This window comes from Oryzias latipes, chromosome 7 (genome assembly GCF_002234675.1).
Source record: "Oryzias latipes chromosome 7, ASM223467v1".
NCBI classification, from domain to species: Eukaryota; Metazoa; Chordata; class Actinopteri; order Beloniformes; family Adrianichthyidae; genus Oryzias; species Oryzias latipes.
The window spans coordinates 5112298-5131405 of record NC_019865.2 but is presented as its reverse complement, the minus strand read 5'-3'; the positions used below and the strand labels follow the sequence as shown (position 1 = coordinate 5131405).

Sequence of the window (19108 nt, the reverse complement as noted above, 5' to 3'; positions counted from 1 at the left end):
GCTGGGGACCGGCACAGGGAGACCCAGACTCCTTGTGGCTAAATAGTTGAGCAGTACCGTAAAGGATCTTTCCCAAGGACCCTCGCTGGATGAAAAAAAATAAAAAGTTCATTAGGTGTTCCAATCAAAGCACACCACCAATTTGGTGTTTTATTTCCAAGAGGTGCCTGGATTTAGGCTACTTGGTTCAGTTATTGTATTTTTGAAGCAGTTTTTTCTAACAAGTCTTTTTGAAGGGGATTTGGTTTCTTTGGTTGTTTTAGATCTCGACCCCTTGAACGGAAACATCTTTTCTTTGTTTTTGTTTTGACTTTTGTCAAAGAAAATCCCACATTCTTTGAAACGATCAGTATTTTGTCTTTTTTTTATCTTCCTTGGATAATGTGTGGCAAACAATTCTGATGTGCTTCATGCTTTTATTTTACAGTACTTTGATCAAGTCTATATTAAACTACAGTATTTAATTGAGTGAATAATGGATTAGATGGATCTCCAGCCTGAAGCTGACTACATCTATAAAAGTGATTGAAGAAAGCCATTTTGTCGCTCCAAGTGTTTACTTTTTTCTACATTTCAAAGGTCAATAAGAGCTAAAGTGCTCACTGGAAACTGTTCAATTATTCAGTTCAAACATTTGGGTCTTCTTACCCCTGTAACAAACCAACTAAGACAAAACAAGTTTTTTTTCTGCTTCTTATTGTCTGTGGGAGTAATTAACACAACCAATGTTTTAATATGTTTGCTAAATGTGCAGTTTTTTGCAGTTAACCCTTGTGCTATCCTAGGCACTTTAACATTGGGAGTTGGGTCATATAGACCCACTAGACAGTGCTCTGAACCTTTTTTCTTCAATGATTTGTAATCTTCACTGATGTCCATGGATTACATGAAATCTTTCCACCTTTATCCACCTTTGTCATGGTAGGGAGAACACGTCAAAGTAAGGGTGGGGTCATAGGATAGCACAAGGGTTACACTACATAAAATACGTGTAAAACTGCGTAATTCTCACCTGACCAAAAGCTTTGAACGGCTCAAAACTGTATTGACGTGAAGACCTGTCTGCGCACATCGACAAATGACAAACACAAAAAACACTCACGAATGATGTAAATATCATACGTGTAAAATACACTAAATCTACAACACGGCTGTAAAATAGGAATTTTAAGCAGAAAAAAAACAATGTGCATGTATTTGTATTTTCTTTTTTTATATTTTTGAGCAAAACGAATTTTTTTTTGTCAAAAATAAATGCCCACCAATGCTCAGAGGGTATGAAACCGCTGGTTTGCTTTTTAATTATTTCAACATAACACATGACAAGTCAAAGATACACTGTACTGTACAATAAGTCAATAGTTCTGTTGTTGTGTTCATCATCTCTTTGGATCAACCAATATACAAATCTGTAAATTAAACATTGCAGATGAGATATGTAACAAAAAAGCAAGACTCTTCTTTCTTTCCTTTTCTCCACATCATTTCTTCAACTCTTGCTGCACTTGATAAACTTTGAGCTTAATAACGCACCGTAGGCGAATGCAAATAATCAGGGTTTTCACCTCGTGTACTCCGAGAGGAGGCTGTAATAGCATTTCATAAAAATAAATGGGCTATGTCACTTCACAAGATACACAAAGAGATTGGAATGCAAGACTTACATGGAGCTAACAATATATAAAACTATATGTGGATGTATAGCCGGCACCAGACGGTGCAGCTTCTTTCTACAGAAGAGGGCGTGTTAAAGGTGAAGAAGCCTTTCTCAGTTTTAGAGTGAAGAATAAAAATTCCCTTACAAGCGTAGTTTGTACTGCACCTACTAGAAAAGAGGAAAACGTGAGGATAAGTGCATCTCTAGTAGGTGCATGACGAGGTAATGAAGCTACAGCCGAGCTGAGAAACAGAACAGCGGCGCCGGTTTGAGTTCTGCTGAGGATACAGAAGCCCATTTAGGACAAAAAAAGACCAACTGAGGCCTGAAATTCACAGCGACATAGTTGCGCGTTAGCTGCACATGGCTAATGAATGTTAGGATTAAAAAAACAAGCCAGAATGCAACCTGGACTGTGTCCTCAATATGGATTAGAAATGTGTTGATTTATTTGGATCCTTCATGCAGGATCCTTTCAGAGCAGATTTTAAAACGGATCATTTGGATTTAGATGTTCCGTCATCACAAATTTTTCAGTTAATTCTTTTTAACAAAAATATTCTTCTTATTTTGTACGAATTTAAGATATGTTTCTAAAAAAATAAAACACACCGGTCATGAAAATAGGTGTCATTTTTAAAAGTCGTCATCAGAGAGACTTTTAAATGTGCAATCCTCTATTTAAAGTTCTTTTTTAATGTTATTTACTGCTGTAAATCTGCAACATTTTTTTTGGGAATTCATTATCTTGCAAAATTTGTTTTTTCTTGTTTTACTGAAAAACAAGTTGTGGATCAAAGTTCCTCCATAAGACATTTGGCGTTTCCTGTTGCCATGTCAAGAATAAAAACAGAGGGGTTTCAAACAATGCTAGCTTTATTTGGCAAACAGCCCCAATATTTATGTCTTAATTCTTTCATATTCTAAAGAAGAAAACTACTCACTTAAGATAGATTGTGATTTTTATGTCTAATGTGGAATTTTATCAGTATAGTTGAATAAGAACAGGTTTCTACGGCATTTTCTTTGGTGTCTCATCAAGCTTTTAGTCAAAAGAGTCATGGATATAAATCTCTGATTTCTTTAGAGAGTAAAATGTAATTATGGAGGCGGTCTTAATGCTGGGGAAACTTCAAAAAGATTTTTTCTGAAGGGAAGTCAAAATGTCTACATTATTTGTCAGCACCAGGCTTCTTAATAGTTGCTATAGACTTAAAAGTTTCACAAAAGTTGCAGTTTTGTAGTGAAAAGGTTTATAGAATTGTTTTAATCTTCTCCAATAGGAATGCAGAGCAATTCAAAGCTGCCTTTTACATCTTTGCCACATAAACCTTATTTTTCTTTTACTTTTCTTACCTCAAATGGACTTTCACGCATGTCCAGCCGTGCAACATCAAAGTGAAGTTGCGACCTGCTCACATCCCGAAACTCTGATTCTGCCACTTTACGTGTACCAACATCCATTTGAAGCAACGTTTTCCCCTTTTTATTTTTTTAAAACTCAGATTTGTTCTGGTTTTGGCAATAAAAGTCCTCTCAGCCTGGACTTTTATTTTGAAAGCTGGGCATCACCACACCACCGCCTCAGATGCTGCTGTTCTGTTTGAGCGCTCGGCTGGAACGAGGCTCGACTAGCTAAACGAGTGAAAGCTGGTTCAACCCAAAAAAAAAAAAAAAAAAACAGATCAGGGAGGAAAGGAGGCGGGGCCAATACGTAGAAAGGTATTAGTGAAAAGTATATCAAAAATACTGTTATTCTTTTGGAGAAGAGAAATACACAAAAGTTGATAAAGTCTACACATCAGACTAATGGCACATACATATACAGGATCAATACAAAATTAAAAACATGTACATATAAGCTGAATTTTAAAAAGAAAAAAAATACTCTTCTTTTTTTTTAAGGTTGAAAGTGCTAGAATTCAGATTAGCTCACAGAAACCCAGGGAGGACAAACTTAATGCCAAAAGCTTTCTAATCCTTTCTTTCCAGGAATAAACGAGATAACTGTTTTTAAGAAAATCTCCTTTTGATCGCTACAAACTGAGACGTTTTTCTTAAAAACAACCTATTTTTTTTTTAAAGTAAAGATCCAATTTGAATTCCGTTTTCCTCCAGAACGTTCCACAGAAAGGTGCAGACAGCCCATTTCAGATCAATCCAACGTTCGACCATCAAACTTATTGAAATAACCAATAAGGGGAGACGTTTCACATGCTTCCATTTTGGATTGAGATTGGATTATGATATTCCTAATCTAGCCTGTGTGAAGCTTTTCTGCATCAGTGCTTTTCCTTGTTTTCTCCAGTTGCTCCTGCCTTTCAAAGGGACTCGAGTTTTTCGTGTAATGTGCACTAGAGTCATCAGCTGCTCATTGTGAGAGTTTTATTTCCTACAGTTTCCAAAAAAAACAACATGTTGTTATAAGTCATAAGCTATTGTGCAAAAAATGAAGTTTCTTCTCCCGAGGTTTTGGTAAGAAAAAAAATGAGGTGATGTGTTGTGTTGTTTTTTTTTTTTTTTTTTTTTTTTTTTTTTTTTTTAAGGTCCTGTTTGTACAAACAGAAAACAATATATCATATGACAAACAAAACAAATAAATGATAAAGAGATACGCCGGGCGGAGCGGCCATTGATGACCGCCATCCTCCGGGTATCGCTTCATTTCAGACCCTTTTCTTTCACTCTAATGAAGCAGCAAAACGAGGATGAGGAGGAGGAGGAGGAGCAGGTTGGACTGAAGAACGCTTTGTCGGTTCCGGTTCTGTTTTAGCTCCCTGCTCATCTTGCAGGATGTTTTAGTGGTCTACAGTTGTGGTAACTTGGAAACCGTGGCGAAAAGCAGCAATTTGTTATTTTTTTTTTTTTTAACGAAGACAAAGCGAGCGGCTCCTCTGCACGACGAAGGACAACATCCCTCAGAATGAGCGAGGAAAAGCACATTTCTGTAAAACTGAATGCTTCTGGCTTATTTCAGCCTCGTCGTGTGGCGTCAGAGCTCTCGTCACAGCAGCAACCTGAAGTTTACACAAAGACTTTTTCATCCAACTGATGTTTTTGGCGTTTGCAACATGATCGAGTCCTTTCTGTGTGGCTCAGCGTCCGGCCTGAATGAGGACTGAGATTCAACCAACATGTTTTGGTTCTTAACGGAGCTCCAGCAGCAAAACCAGCTCAGCTGCGCTCGTGTGGCGGGAAAGTTGTCAGATCAGGGGCTTTAGTGTCTGCATGACATCCAGATATACAAGCTCCACTCATGGCTGATTACCTGGTTCAGGTGTGTCCTGCCAATTAGAACATGCAAGGGCAGGTCGTGCTGGAAAACATGCACGACTGCGGCCCTCGAGGCCTGGCTTTGCCTATCAGATGATGACTGCTCCATCGAGGGAGGAAGAACAAATTCTACACTAAGGAGCTTTGATTAGAAACAACTTTGAATGAAACCAGGTTTTAGAAGTTTACTTTATGCACCGACAGACAAAAATCCTTCAACTTTTTCATGCCGTACATGTTGAAAGACACCTTTCTCAGAATTAGCTGGCTATACGTTGATTGCGAAAACACTTAATTACCATAAAGTGTTGCCCATCGGCACAGAGCTACTTTTCTCAGTTTCAGAATCCCCTGGGGTTACGTTAAATGCATTGAAACGATTGAAAGGTTAAGCTAATTGAAAGAACGCCGACGCTGGAGCTAAAGCTCAGATCGGACAAATTCAGAAAGCTTTAGGCCACAGCGCCCCCTGCAGGTAGCAAATAAAGACAGCAGTTTGGCTACATTCGACTTTCTACGTGTAAATGACCAATAGCTGCTTAGCCAATAACAGCACAAAGAGCCGCTTTTCTCCGCTTTAGAATAAGTCAGTTGACACACTTTCATGCGATTAGGTTTTGCATGTCAGCGCAGAGCTACTTTTCTCAGATTCAGAGTCCGTTGGAATCACTTCAGTTGCAAAAACGGTTAAAGAAATGCGTTATAAGATTGCCAACGATAGAGCGATATTAAAGAATTCAATTCGGAAAGTTTTGCCCCTACAGGTATCAAATGAAGACAGCAGTTTTCCCTCCGTCTGCACATTCGAGTGTAAATGACCAAATGCTAATTAGCCTTTTAAGGCGTTTAAATGACAGAAATCTTAAAGTTTGACAATGACTTGATGAAATGGAGTGCTTGTAACAATCTGAAACTAAAGAGTAACAATAACAAGACACGTGGCTGCTAAATGCGCTGCCATGTTTGGAGTTTAAAGGCAAACTTCTCATTGCAACTGTACGGAGACCCATCAAATCCTGTCGGGATGGTGTTTTCAGGACTTTCTGTCCAGCAGGAGGGTGAAATAAACCAGAAATTCACTGTAAGCATGACCTGTGGGATGAAGAGCATCCCATCAAAACAACCTATTCTGCTCAGAACCTAACTGACAGCCGATCCACTACCAGCCTTCTAGAAATACTTCCGTCCGCAGCTCTGACTCCGCTAGAACTAAACTCACGTAAAGATCGGGTGAAAAGCTTATGGGGAAAAGCTAATACTTCATCCTGTTGTTGATCAAGAAATAAAAAAAATGCAAGATACACACAAATGTAAACCTGCCAGACATCAAAAACATTACTTAGTTTTAATACATCTACCAAAAAAGTACACCTTACTGAGATAATCAATTATAATCATTTTTCGAGATATTTCGTACACTGCAATAACATTATTTTATACTTTTCTGTGATTCTTTGCTCTTTTTCTTTTTTTCCAGCCATTCACATATTTCGGGGTCCATCATTGCCATGATGATGCATCTTTTTCAAAGACTGCCTGAAGGAGCGTTTTCACTCAAAACGTTGAGTCGGCACAAACGGCTCCAGAGAACTTTTGAGGGGGGAGAAGGAGGGAGACCCCTTATGAGGAGTCTCCCGCCGCCAGGAGGGAAGGAAGGAAGGAAGGAAGGAAACCTCCGGAGGTACGAGGAGGAGGCGAGGAGAGCAAAGGGCAAGTGCCTTCAGCCAAAACAAAATGAAAAAGTGCTTCTAATGAGGAAAAGTTAGCGCAGAAACGTGTTTGGCAGCTGTTTTCTTACGTTGAGCCCGTTTTGTTTTTTGTTTTTTGCATGGAAATGATCAAACTGAGCCGACTCTAGGAGCAGATCAGCTTAAGTTTTTCCTTGTTCGAAGAGCACTTTCATGAAGACGACGATCGATCGGTTGTTGGGGTTTTCTATTTTTTTTGTGGCAGTATTTTGGCCATCTTTCATATTTTTCGCAGCCTAACCGATCTTTCTCCTCTCCATAATAATCAGGTTTTCAGCACAGATGCTTCAAACACATTTTCTACCATGTTTTTTTTGTTTTTGTTTTTTTACATTTGCAAAAAAAAAAAAAAAAATTTAAACAAAATCTCCACTTCAAACTATATGCTTCCTGGGTCACAACAAAACAGATAATCTTCACTAAATTTCTTTATATTATTACTTTAGAAAGTATGCAGTACCACGCCTTTTGGCCTACTGATGCTGCTCTCTATAATACTAAATAGGGGATGGAAGGGAGCTAAAAGCAGAAGTAAACGGAAATAAAGAAATGGGGTTAATACGTCGTTATATCTATAGGATAAGGAATAAACAAACAAGAAAGCCCAAATAAAAGCTGCTTCAACTTCTTTTCTCACCTTTTTTCTTTTTGTTCAAAGGGGTTCGACGTCCTTTTAAGGCTCAATCAAAAGCTTTTGTGCGCACTTTCATTTAAGGCTTCTAAGTGAATGTCCGTCTCTTTTCTCGGGATCTCCCGCGGTGTGATCGGGCCCAGTGAGGGACCGCCCGTCCCAGCTGAGCTTGGGCAAACGGGTGGGCCTTCTTTCTCACTGGAAGGCTTGGTGGAAGCGAGGCAGTGTGGTGGTACTGAGGCTGGAGCTAAACACTGGTGGGAGGGGGTGCAGGTGTCCCAGGCCTAGCCCCCCGCCGGAGCTCTGCTGCTCCTGAGGTTGTGGTTGCAAAGAGGTAAGAGGTGCCGCGCTGACGGCGGCCGCTGCCGAGGCGACTGCTGCGGCCTGAGGCTCAGCAGCGTGCAGAGATGAGGAGGAGGATGTGGAGGAAGTCGCAGACGAGGTGTAGCCCATCACCAGACCTCCGGTGCTCATGGGGGCGCTGTATGGAGGCAGGTTCAGGGGCAGAAAACCCAGCAGGTGGGAGAAGTCCATGTTAGCAGCACACAAAGACTCAGCGATCACCGCAGGGCTCTTGGACAGGAGGGGATCCCCGCAAAGCTCGTCCGCCAGGCCCGAGGTAGGCTCCAGTCCGTCCTTGGGGGGTGAGGCAGCGGCGTGAGGCTCTGCAGAGGGAACCGGGCCAGGTAGACCACTCTGCAGATCCATGAGGAAGCTCTCCATCTCCACTTTCAAAGGCTTGTCCAGCAGGTATGAGGTAGATCCCAGCTGGTATTTGGGTGCTGGCTGGGGCTGGTGCTGCTGCTGGGGGGCCGCAGGCTGATGGTGAGGGGGGAGAGGAGGGGAATGGTGATGATGGTGATGGTGGTGATGATGGTGGTGGTGATGGGAGTGTGGGTGGATGGATGCAGGGGACTCCATGGGACAGCCCATGCCCATAGCTGCAGACAAGGAGTTGGGCATCAGGGATGGGTGTGGATGACCCACCCCGGGGTTAGACATGGCCTGCAAATGGTGGGGGTTGTACATGCTCATCGGAAAAGATGCCCCGCTCGGGAACGACTTGCCCATCATGGGGTCTTTGTTGGGCCCCATGCCACACATCATGGGACTGAGCTCCTCCTTCACAGAGCACGGCGGAGACCCCGACGCCAGGAGGCCCAACATATCCGGAGGTTCCGTTTTGATCTTCAGCAGCTCCTGAGAGTGGCTCTTCTTCACGTGGCGCGTCAGATGGTCCTTCCTGCCGAAGCGTTGGGCACAGTACTGGCACAGGAAGTCCTTTCGGCCCGTGTGGACCACCATGTGACGCCGCACGTCCTTCCGCGTGTAGAAACGTCTGTCACAGTGGTCACATGGATGCTTCTTCTCCTTGGCACCACCCGAGGACTTCCCCGAGTGGCTCTTGAGGTGCTCCAGGAGAACGGGGGTGCTCTCGTAGCTCTGCATGCACACTTTACAGGTCAGGTCCCCCGCAGTTGCAGAGTGCATGGCCACGTGGCGTTTGTATCCCAGCTTGGTGTTGTAGTGCTTTCCGCACTCGTCACACTTGAAGGCCTCCTTGTTGGGGTCATGGGTCTGTAGGTGGTTCTTCAGGTGGTCTTTGCGGTGGAACATCTTCTCACAGAACGAACACTGATGGGTCTTCTGTGGAGAGTGTGTGGCCATATGCCTGCAGACGACAAGACAGTGTTAGGACTACCCAGAAGACGACACGACATAGCAAGGGTCCCCCCCCCCGGGCCTCGAGGGCCGGTGTCCTACATGTTTTCCCACCAACCTGCCATTGAAGCTCCTTATCGGCTAAACACACCTGATCCAGGTAATCAGCAACAAATACGGCAGGGTTTCTTGAAAACCAGCAGGACACCGGCCCTCGAGGCCTGGCAGTGGCGGTTTTTGATATGGGCGATGTGGGCGGTCGCCCAGGGCGGCACTTCATAGGGGGCGGCATTTGCCGTGCCCGATGCACACATATTGTGCTACGATATTCAAAGAGGAAGCTTGAAGCTTTTAATCTGAAATTGCTTCAGCTGCCGACACTTAACACTTTTATTTTTGACACATCAGACTGTTAAGTATGTCTTCATCCTGTTTGCTCTTCACACTTATGGTGCAAAAAAAAAAAAAAAAAAAGGATGAAATAACTCAGAGTGAAACAACGTAAAACAGGCACATGAAAAAGAATTAGGCAGAACAATCACCCGTGCTCAACCCAATTTCGACAAAAGCAGGCAATGGGGATTATTTCCCACAATTCCTTGCTCTGAGACGGCAGACCAGACACGCACGTGACCACCGCCCTCTGCTGCAAGACGCTTGCGGCCAACACCTCTTTGCGGTACAACATAAGTCAAAAAACTCGAGAGGGGGGCGCAACTCGCCGGTGGCTGGCTGAATCACACTAACAGGCGTGAGGGGAGTCTTTTTCTATCTGACAATCAACTCTGGGCCGCAGCTGCGCCTCCCGTTATAGAGACGGAGCCGCGTGTGTCAGAGGGAAGGGGAGGGGGAGGGGTGGTGGTGGCAGACCATTTTTTATGGATTGAGGTTTTTTGGAGGATTTCTGCTGTTGGTGTTGCACAAATTTAGGGAAATGCCAAATATTTTTGGAGTAATCCCACTGATGAGTTCTATGATTTAGTCTTTAATGTTTTATAAGACCTAAACATATTAATCACAATAAGTTATTTTTAGACCTAATCCCTCTGATATGTTTCACAAAGACACACACAGGACGTCACACATTAAGAAATTATTGCTAAAAATGAAGCAGGAGTCCAGCTCTAAAAAAATGCCCTAAAAAATGATAAAAGAGCAAAAAAAAACGGAATTATTTGATTTGTAATTTCTTATTAATATTTCCAGGCTTTCTTTGTTTTGTTCTGCAGAATGTTCATATTTGTATAATTTTGACAGAATATATTTATATGGAGAGCAAAATATTACAAGTTATTTAAGGTTTAACTTGTGTTCCTGTTTTTATTTATATTCATGTTCAAAAAGTTCAGTTTAAAAGGTTTAAAAGTTTAGCTTTAGCGTGTTCAGTAAATGTTTATCTTCTTCGGCCCAAAACCTTAAGCATGTTTTTAATTTAGGCCCTCTGTGTGACTGAGTTTGACCCCCCTGTAATACAAGTCTAGAAAATTCATGCCTTTTTTGTGTAAAATGGCTAAATAGAAGATAGGGAACACAACAGGATGTTGTCAAATTTTGTATGTGTGCGCGGGGGGGGGGGCGCTGGTGGGGTTACTCGCCCAGGGAGTAAGTCAGTGTAGAACCGCCACTGAGGCCTGGATTTGGGGACCCCTGACGTAGAGCAACCTCTTTGAGGCTGGGAGGTTCAAATCCACGGTTGGATTTGACAGTATCAGACCCACCCTACCTAATATGCAGCGACGGACTCTCCAATCTTACAAGGATGCAGCTAATAACGGTGGATTCACTTTATTAAACTTAGAAAATACCAGTTTTTATGATGGTTGTATGATTTTTTTGTGTTGTATTTATGTGCCTTACTTTAAAGGTTAGTCGTCCGCTTTTTGAGTCTCCATTTTATCGGTTTGGGAGTTTTAAAGGACAAATACCAATTACAGATGGTATTTAACAGGTAATATTTACTGTAAAAACTAGAGCTGCGACAGTGTGGTACTTTTGATCACCGTGGTGATGAACCAGCAGGGGGCGTGGTGCCGGGGTTACCAACACCAAACACGAAATCCCCCAGTGGCCGCGACACAAATGAATACAATTACAACGCAGTATTCTTTATTAACAAATAACAGTAAAAACTGACTAACTAACTACTACCTATCTAACTAATGAAATAACTACATAGGTGTTGTAGAATGACTATGTGTGTGTGTGTCAGCGCGCTGCGTGTGTAGGAGGAAGGAGCGCACACACGTGTTGGGGGTGCGTGTTGATTCTTCTGCAGTGGACCGCTCTGGAGTTGCACGCGAGTTTCACCTGTGCTCTCTGGTACAGACATATTCTCAAAATATTATTTATTGCTCAGTAATAAACAGACTGCAGTCATCTTTCCGGTAGCCATGAGGCCTGACACCCATGAAGAACGCGGGACAGGAGGCTCCGCCTTTGTTTATACGGACACGTAACTGTGCGTTGCACAAAATAGTTCCCAAACAAAACATGTAGTGATGTTCATCGAAATCTAACAGTACGCGTTCATGTTTGGTGTTACAGAGAGAAGGAGAACAGTACTAAAAGGTTTCTCCCAGAAACCCTTGAAGTCTGAACACAGGACTAGCAGAAAAAGTACATTATCAGCAAAGATGAATGTGTTTAATGTGTTTATTATAGTTCTAATCACGCACCATATGCTGAAATTTAAAAAAAATAAATAAATAAAAAACCTGCGGTGATGCAGTTATCGTCACACCCCCAGTAAAAACAAAAACAGTTTAATCTGCTTGCTGATATTTTACAGAGCGTGAAGATGTATGTCTTTCATCAAAAGTTAAGAGTAATCAGAAACTTAGGACAATAATAATTAAAAAAAATCAGAGGCCATTTTCAGCTTTGTACAGGCTGATCTGTTTTGCGCCTCTTTACATTAGTAAAACATAAAACTCTGGCTTCACATTAGATAAGTGATGCATATCAGAGCAAAGCTGCTTTTCTCCACGTCGCAATCCGTTGGATCTTTGTCAACCCTCATGCTATCTTGTGGGGTCCATTAATAGCACGTTAACGCTGGCACTAGACAGTGCGCTGAACCCTTTTTCTTCAATGATTTGTGATCTTCACTGGTGTCCATGGATTACATGAAATCTTTCCACCTTTATCCACCTTTGTCATGGTAGGAATAACACGTCAATGCAAGGGTGGGGTCATCTGGACCCCACAAGATAGCAGAAGGGTTAATTGTCCAAACCAGAGGTCAGCCACCCGGGGCAGGCGTGCCACAGTTGGCACATGGAGGAAAGGACAGTGGTACTGCGGGGGGGTGACAACAATAAGCGTTTGATCTGTCGTGTGTTTGGATTGTTCGGATTTAAAAAATATTTAAAAAGGGGGTTTGAGTGACAGTTTTCCTCCATGGCGTCACAAGGTCCATTCATGCAGCGCTGGGTCTGTGACCCCGCCCACCTATATAAATACAGACTTTTTTCCACGTCAGCCTCCATGAACAGGCGATTAAACTTGAGTCTAACGCAGTGAAATGAAAACGGTGTAACAGTTCCCCTGGGTTTTGAAAAGGTTGCGGGTGAGACGACAGGTGTGGTAATGTGAGCGCGTGCGCAATCGGGAAAAGCTGCACACGTTTACGACTGCACAGCTGGCTTTTTTGGTCATGTTTTTGGCGTCTCACCAGCTGACGTTTATGAAGTTATAAGGTTTATAACAACCAATAAAGATCAGATTAAACCCAGACTTTCTTTCTGTTCCGCTAAACGTCAACGTGAAATGTGAACAAGTTTTAAAATAAAACTACAGCTGATCACATTTACTGAGGGTGACGATGATGAAGAATGATGCAGTGGAAAATGTATATGACTATAATTAGGAAACTAAGTAAAAAGTAAAAACATTTAACTTGACATGCAATCAAAGCAGAATTACAAATTTAACTGACATGAAGTTACTCAGGCCCCGTCTCTGAATGTAACAAAAAATGAATAAACCAAAAGCGTTCGCTTATTTTATCATATTAGCGGTTGTGTTTAGAAATATTGATGGTATTTTGCTCTGATGTATTGTTCTAGGTGTGACATACCACAAATGCAGTACTTTTTTCAAAACAAACATAGTTGCAATACTATTTCAACTTTGACCCATATTTCTTGTGTAATATTGTTATGAAAGCACTTTTTTAAGTTAATGTATGTTTGATCTGCTGTTTGTGAATTAAATAACGTTTCGGGCATAATGGAAATGTTTTCATATTTTTTTGGATCAAAGTTCACATCATAGTTGGTGATGGAACCGTTGAGACAGTTTGGAATTGGCGCTTGATGTCATAAACGTTGCTGACCGCTGGTCATTCAAAGAGCATGATTTTGGTTAACCGATGAACCTACTGCAGATATTAGCTCCACCTAGTGTCAAAACTAAGAAGTGTTGAGAAGTCAGAAATCCCAGTTTTGAGCGTAAAACGTTAAACATTTTGTGTGCTCAAAGATTACGTGCAATCAAAATTCAATTCTCTCTTTTTTCTGCGCTCGAAACAGAGCGCTGTGCCCAAAAAAGCCAGCCAATCACAGACATGGACATGAAGGTTTTTGTCTTCATCCTCACAGCTCTAGTAGAAATAGATCGAAATGAAAACATCCTAGCGAGCGCAGAGATCAACGTCTTGGCAAGAAAGATGGTGCACTTTAGACGACTGAACCAACGGGGCATCTCAATAATAATCTAGGAATTCTGCACTTCGCTCACGTTCAACCATCCCAAAATGCTCCAAAGCTAAAGCGCACTCGGGTCAGACTCAGTCATGACCCAAAACAGACGTTGATCCTGGAAAGCCTGAGAAAGTTTACGAATTCAAACCTTTCTGGAAAGAAAACTCAACAGACATGGGAAACTCTGACAACTTGTTGCTGTGTGAGGCAGCAACCATGTTGCTGCCTCACACAGCAACAAGTTGTCAGAGAAGAGTCATGAGGTTGAAGGTGTGATTCCCCCAATCGACATTTTCTGAGCTTTTTGGAAGAGGTTTTCTCACATCGATGTCCAGAAAGGTCAAGCGGAGACGTTGTGTACCTGAAGAGCTTGTACTTGGAGCTGAAGGCCTTGGGACAGTGCGGCTGCGAGCAGTGGAAGGGCTTCTCCCCCGTGTGGCTCAGGCCGTGGAGGCGGAGCTTCTCCTGGGAAGTGAACAAAGCCCCGCAGACCAGACACTCGTTTCCTTTCGCTCTTCCCACCTCCTCCTCCTCTTTCCCCCTCTCTCGCTCTCTCTCCGTCCGTGGCAGCGGGGCGGCGCTCCCGAACAGCTTGGCGGCGGCGCGGCGTCCCTCTTCCTCCGGCGTCAGTGCGGTGATGTGGTGTGAGGCATCGGCGGCAGCAGCTGCCATGGCAGCCCTAGAGCGCCGCTGCCATGAACATGCACTCGTGGCTCCCCGGGCCTGCAGGCACAATGCGGGAAGGTCCGGGCGGGAGACGGACAGCTCACAGGAAACGCCGGCAATCCAGGGGAAACATCCAGGTGATCCGAAACCTGAGGAGACGCAGACGCTCCTGAAGTCAGAGACTTAGGTGGAAAAACATGGTACAGCCACGGATGGTCAACAATCCCTACTTTTTTTCTGGGTCTCTTCCTCACCCAGTCCCAACAGCGGTGGCTGGCGGTGAGTGAGAAATGCCGCTCTGCATCCTTACGGTTCTGCGAGGAGAAAGAGCAGAAGAAAATTCAGCCCGGAGAACACCACATGTCGTTTTTAAGAAAGTTTCACGTCTGCAGAGAAAGATCCAAGTCCATCAAACTGCTGAGCAGGAAGTCGGTGGTCAGGTCAAAACGGAAACAGCAGCAAAGCAGCGACCCACCCTGATGAAGAACGTGTTTTTAACATGTACTTGAGGCATTTTTCTGATACATATAGAGAAACTTCTGCTCAAAACTGCAATTTTCTTTATATATGTCCTTTTAAATAAAAAAATAATTTCAAGTGATAACTTTTGTTTGATAAAAGTCTTAGAACCAGATTGTGTTCCTTTAAGTCCCACTGTGATAATCTTTTGATCTATTTTTAAAACGCTCCCACTGGTCTTAATTATGGTTATGTTATTTTGAGGCAAAACCCCAAAAAATGTTATTTTCTAGGACATAGTTTCTGCAAAGCGACAGTAGTTCATTAGAAATTCCCCTCTAAGTTGTTGGCAGGACCGTTGCCAAGGAGTAAGCTCGTCCCCTCATCCCATCAACCCTTGCTGAGAGGTCGGAGGAGGGACCTTGTGGCCCGCCAAGCGTATTTCCAATGTCACAAATAATCCTTTTTTCAGACTGCAATTTTTCATCTGCTCATTTTATTCATTTCTGAATAAAGAAATACTCAGAAATGCCATTTTAAGCCACATTTTCTATATACATATTTTCTCCATCATCAGAAAAAAAGGACGTTAAAGAATCCGAGTTGGTCTGTTTCTGGATGTTAAAGTCAGAACTTTGTGAACTTTATATTCACAGCATATAGAACTGATTCTAATTCCGTTTTTTTCTTTAAACATACACAAACCTCTGTTTACGTTTGATTCTACTTCCAGCAGGGGCTGCTGCTGCTTCCTCAACAGGACTCAGTCCAGCATCCTGCTCTAAAACTCTCACTGAATCTCTTTAGTTCAGCAGGTTGGACTCACGTTGTTATGCCAGTTCACAACAGAAGAGGGCGCCAAACCGTGACTCAGACGATTCTTTTGGTTTGGATCTAAAGTCTAAAAATGTTGGGACTAAACTTTGTTACTGACGCTCTGCTGTGTTTACAGCTGTCAGACGTGGGTGCGTCTGTGTACATGTTATGAAAGCGCATAAGGCTCTCGTAATCCATGGCAAAACAGAAACACCCCCCAGATAAGAGGGGGAGGGCTGTCACCAGATGGGGGGGTGGCTCTGACTTGACTGAGCAGCAGCTACCTGCACGACTGAGCTTTGAACGAGATCAAGGAAACGTCAGCTGCTGCTTCCCCCGGCAGGACGGCGGGTTTGATCCCTCCTCGCAGTTCCTTATTTACCTTCAGTGACCTTCTAACCCCCCCGCCCCGCTCGCCACTACACCGGCTGAGTCCAAGGTTGGGTCTGGCGTGTGGGCCCACGTGCCAACACGCCGCAGCGGCGTGCTTTCCGCGTCTTGTTTACGGATCTTCAGGGCCTGGAAGCTGCAGTTCAGTGCCCGTCATCCCCCAGCAGGGGGGGCTGCAGCGGGGTGGGATGGGGGGGGGGCAGATCTTTTGTAGCTTGGAGGCTGATTTTGCATTCCTGATGTGAACCATGCAGTGTCGCGCTACACAACATCCCATGCAGGGAGAACAGTCCTGGTTGCCATGGCAGCAGCTTTATACAATGCAAGAAATGTCGTGTTCTGGATGAAAAACTTTACGTTACTGAGCTAAAGTTGTTTATTTTAAGTACGTCTTAATGTTTTTTGGCTGATTTTCTTTCTGGGTTGTGCTTCAGTTCAAGGCAAACATTTATCCATAAATGTTGATGAATTAATAAACTAATTTCAGTCACATGGTAAATATTACATCATCAGGCAGGTAAACTGGGATTTAAAGGGTTTTTAATTGATATGACATTAACGACTAAAGACAAAAAAAAAGCACTTTATCTCACATTTCTTCAGTTTTGTCTTGATTTATGACATTTTAACTAAATATCTTACCAATTTTCATTGTTTGTTAATGTTTCGGGCTTAACCTGCCTCCATTCAAATGTTCTCAAACTAAAGTAAATGAAATACCTTAAAGAGCCGTCATGAACAGTTTGTATCGTCTCATGCCGCGATAGATGAAGATCCTGACTGGCTGCAGTGTCTCCATTGTGGACCGTTAAAAGAAGTTTTGGTGCGACCGGGGTGCAACGATAGGGCGGTCGACCTCTGATCGGAAGATTGCAGGTTTGATTCCCGCCCTGCCCATACATATGTCAGAGTGTCCTTGGGGAAGACACTGAGCACTTGTGGATGTTCCAACTCCAAAGCACCACGATCCGCAATTTTATATGGTTCCGGCAGCGACGTGGCACAGGGTTCTGGTTCGGTATACAAGCTAAAACTAAGTAGTACATCTGTCATAACAACAGCTAAATGTTCAATCTGCGAGGCTGATTGAACATTTAGCATTTAGTGCAAGCTGATATATAAATAAATATCATCTTGACAGCATTTTAAATCAATACAAGTATCGCCAAATGAAATATCGCGATATATCGCCGATTTTTCCCTACACCACTACTGAACACCCACCTTCGGCAGCAGAGTGTGAATGTATTGGAAGTGAACTATCAGAATTTATTGAAATGATCTGGGCTGAATGGGATTATTTTAGCTATAATGAATCCAGATAAATGTCATGTTTTTTTGCTTTGAGACCACCTCAAACATGATCTAGAACTTTGTCAACTAAAGTGAGTTTCCTTTCGGGCGGACGGATAGAATTTATTCCAGACTCTTTGTTCAATCAACAAAAAGAAGTGCACAATGTCAAGAATACACAAGTTAAGAATACAATAGTTAACAGATAAATAATTAAAAACTTAACTAACCTTTTGCTTATCATGCATCTTAATAATGTATCGTCATAAATAGTTAGTAAAAATTATATATTAATAAGTTTAGCTTAAATCCTTGAGTTTTAGTGACCAAAAATTGAAAAGCTGCAGTTCATATGCTCAAAAATGACATCTATTTTTTAAGTTTTGCATCTTTTTCCTGTCCACATTCCACATAAACGCCTACAATTGTTGCAGCTGTACAGAGGTTCAGTAAATAATTATGGACAGAGAGGCAAAAAGGCATCAAGGAAGAGGACAAAGAAAGAGTTGATCCATTTCTCCTAAAACTGTCGGCGCGCTTGTTTCAGCGAAGGCTCGTAAGCGTTTTTGTTTGGATGCATAACTGCACGTACACAAAGGTGGGAACACTCCGTGCCTCATCACTCTGCCTTTTTTTGTGTTTTCAGCGGCACAAAAGTGCAGCCATTTCAACCATTAATCACGCTCTGCAGCCATGGCAGAGTTTCGCTGCAGCCGGATGGAATTTCACTCCAAAATGGCAGATGCCACTGCAACAAACAGCGCGCCGCACGCTCACGTGGACGCTCGGCCCGCTTCTTCTAATCAAAAACTTTGAAAGAAGGATTGAAGCGCCACTTTCCAACCGCCTGGGTGTCTTTGGTTTCTGAGCTGGATGAAAGAGCTTCCACATTCCTTTCCTGGGGGGTCAGAGGTCAGCCTCTGCACTGCCTGTGTGCCCGCCCGCCACGGCTCCTGCATGCTGAGTTACTGCCGTTAACTCTTTGCTGCCCGCCGCAGACCCGCTGCGGTCTGGGAAGCTCTTTGCGGGGCCGTCCCGGCTGGAGCAGAACCCAGCGGAACCAGCAAACTAAAAATAGAAAGGGGGGGGTTTAAGGTTTGGAGCTTGGGTGACAACGTGGGGGTGGGTGAGTGTTCGGCTGCATAAACATTTATGGCAAAACGCAGGAGTCACCCTGGTAAAAGAGCTCACCAACACGTGTCAATTCTTTTACTTTTCTAAACCGACTTGGGGATTTGAAGGCAAAATTTCTATAATATGATCAGCAATTTAAGGCAAAAGTTACCGAAAAAACAACTAGAGTTGATAAAGAAAAAAACATTTTTTCCACACAGAGTGTAAAAAAAAGAGAGAAAGAAAACGTTTCGGTAAATCAAGGCGAGGACAGAGGGGCAGCGGAGTGAAGCTGGGGGGTGGGGGACGGAGGCGAGGTAAACAGGCAGGAGGGATAAAGGGATGACGAAAAAAGGGAGGGAAAAGCGGAGTCATTTGCAGCGGTGGAGTCAGGGGTCTTTGCACCAGTCAAGTGACTCCAGAGGGAGAGAAATACAGTTTGGGAGGGGTGGAGGGCAGCAGGTCATGCTTTACTAACCACATTGACCTGGACCATCCGAACAGGAAGCTTTGGGTTACTGGAGGGAGCGTTCACAAAGGAGCGTTTGGAAGGAAAAGTACAATTTTTTTTTTGCTAGGGTGCGTGAAAAGTCAATGAATCCACGGCGGCTGGAGAACCACCGCTCCACCCGGCCTCGTCTGATCCGTCTACGCCACCAGCTACTGCTGAAAAACATGAAAAACACCCACCATGTGT

The 19108-nt window shown here is 43.3% G+C and overlaps 1 protein-coding gene across 1 annotated transcript in view; it reads right to left on the bottom strand.

Moving 5' to 3' along the window:
* Positions 1 to 1268: 1268 nt before the first annotated feature.
* Positions 1269 to 19108, bottom strand: part of plagl2 (PLAG1 like zinc finger 2) — a 56617-nt gene continuing 38777 nt past the window's right edge. Inside the window, exons 2-4 of the mRNA XM_023956394.1 lie at positions 14571 to 14654; positions 14036 to 14489; positions 1269 to 8981 (exon numbers count right to left, since the gene is read on the bottom strand). Of these exons, the coding sequence (XP_023812162.1) occupies positions 7505 to 8981; positions 14036 to 14346 (1788 nt within the window). The 5' untranslated portion in view covers positions 14347 to 14489; positions 14571 to 14654 and the 3' untranslated portion in view covers positions 1269 to 7504. The remainder of the gene's footprint in view (positions 8982 to 14035; positions 14490 to 14570; positions 14655 to 19108) is intronic.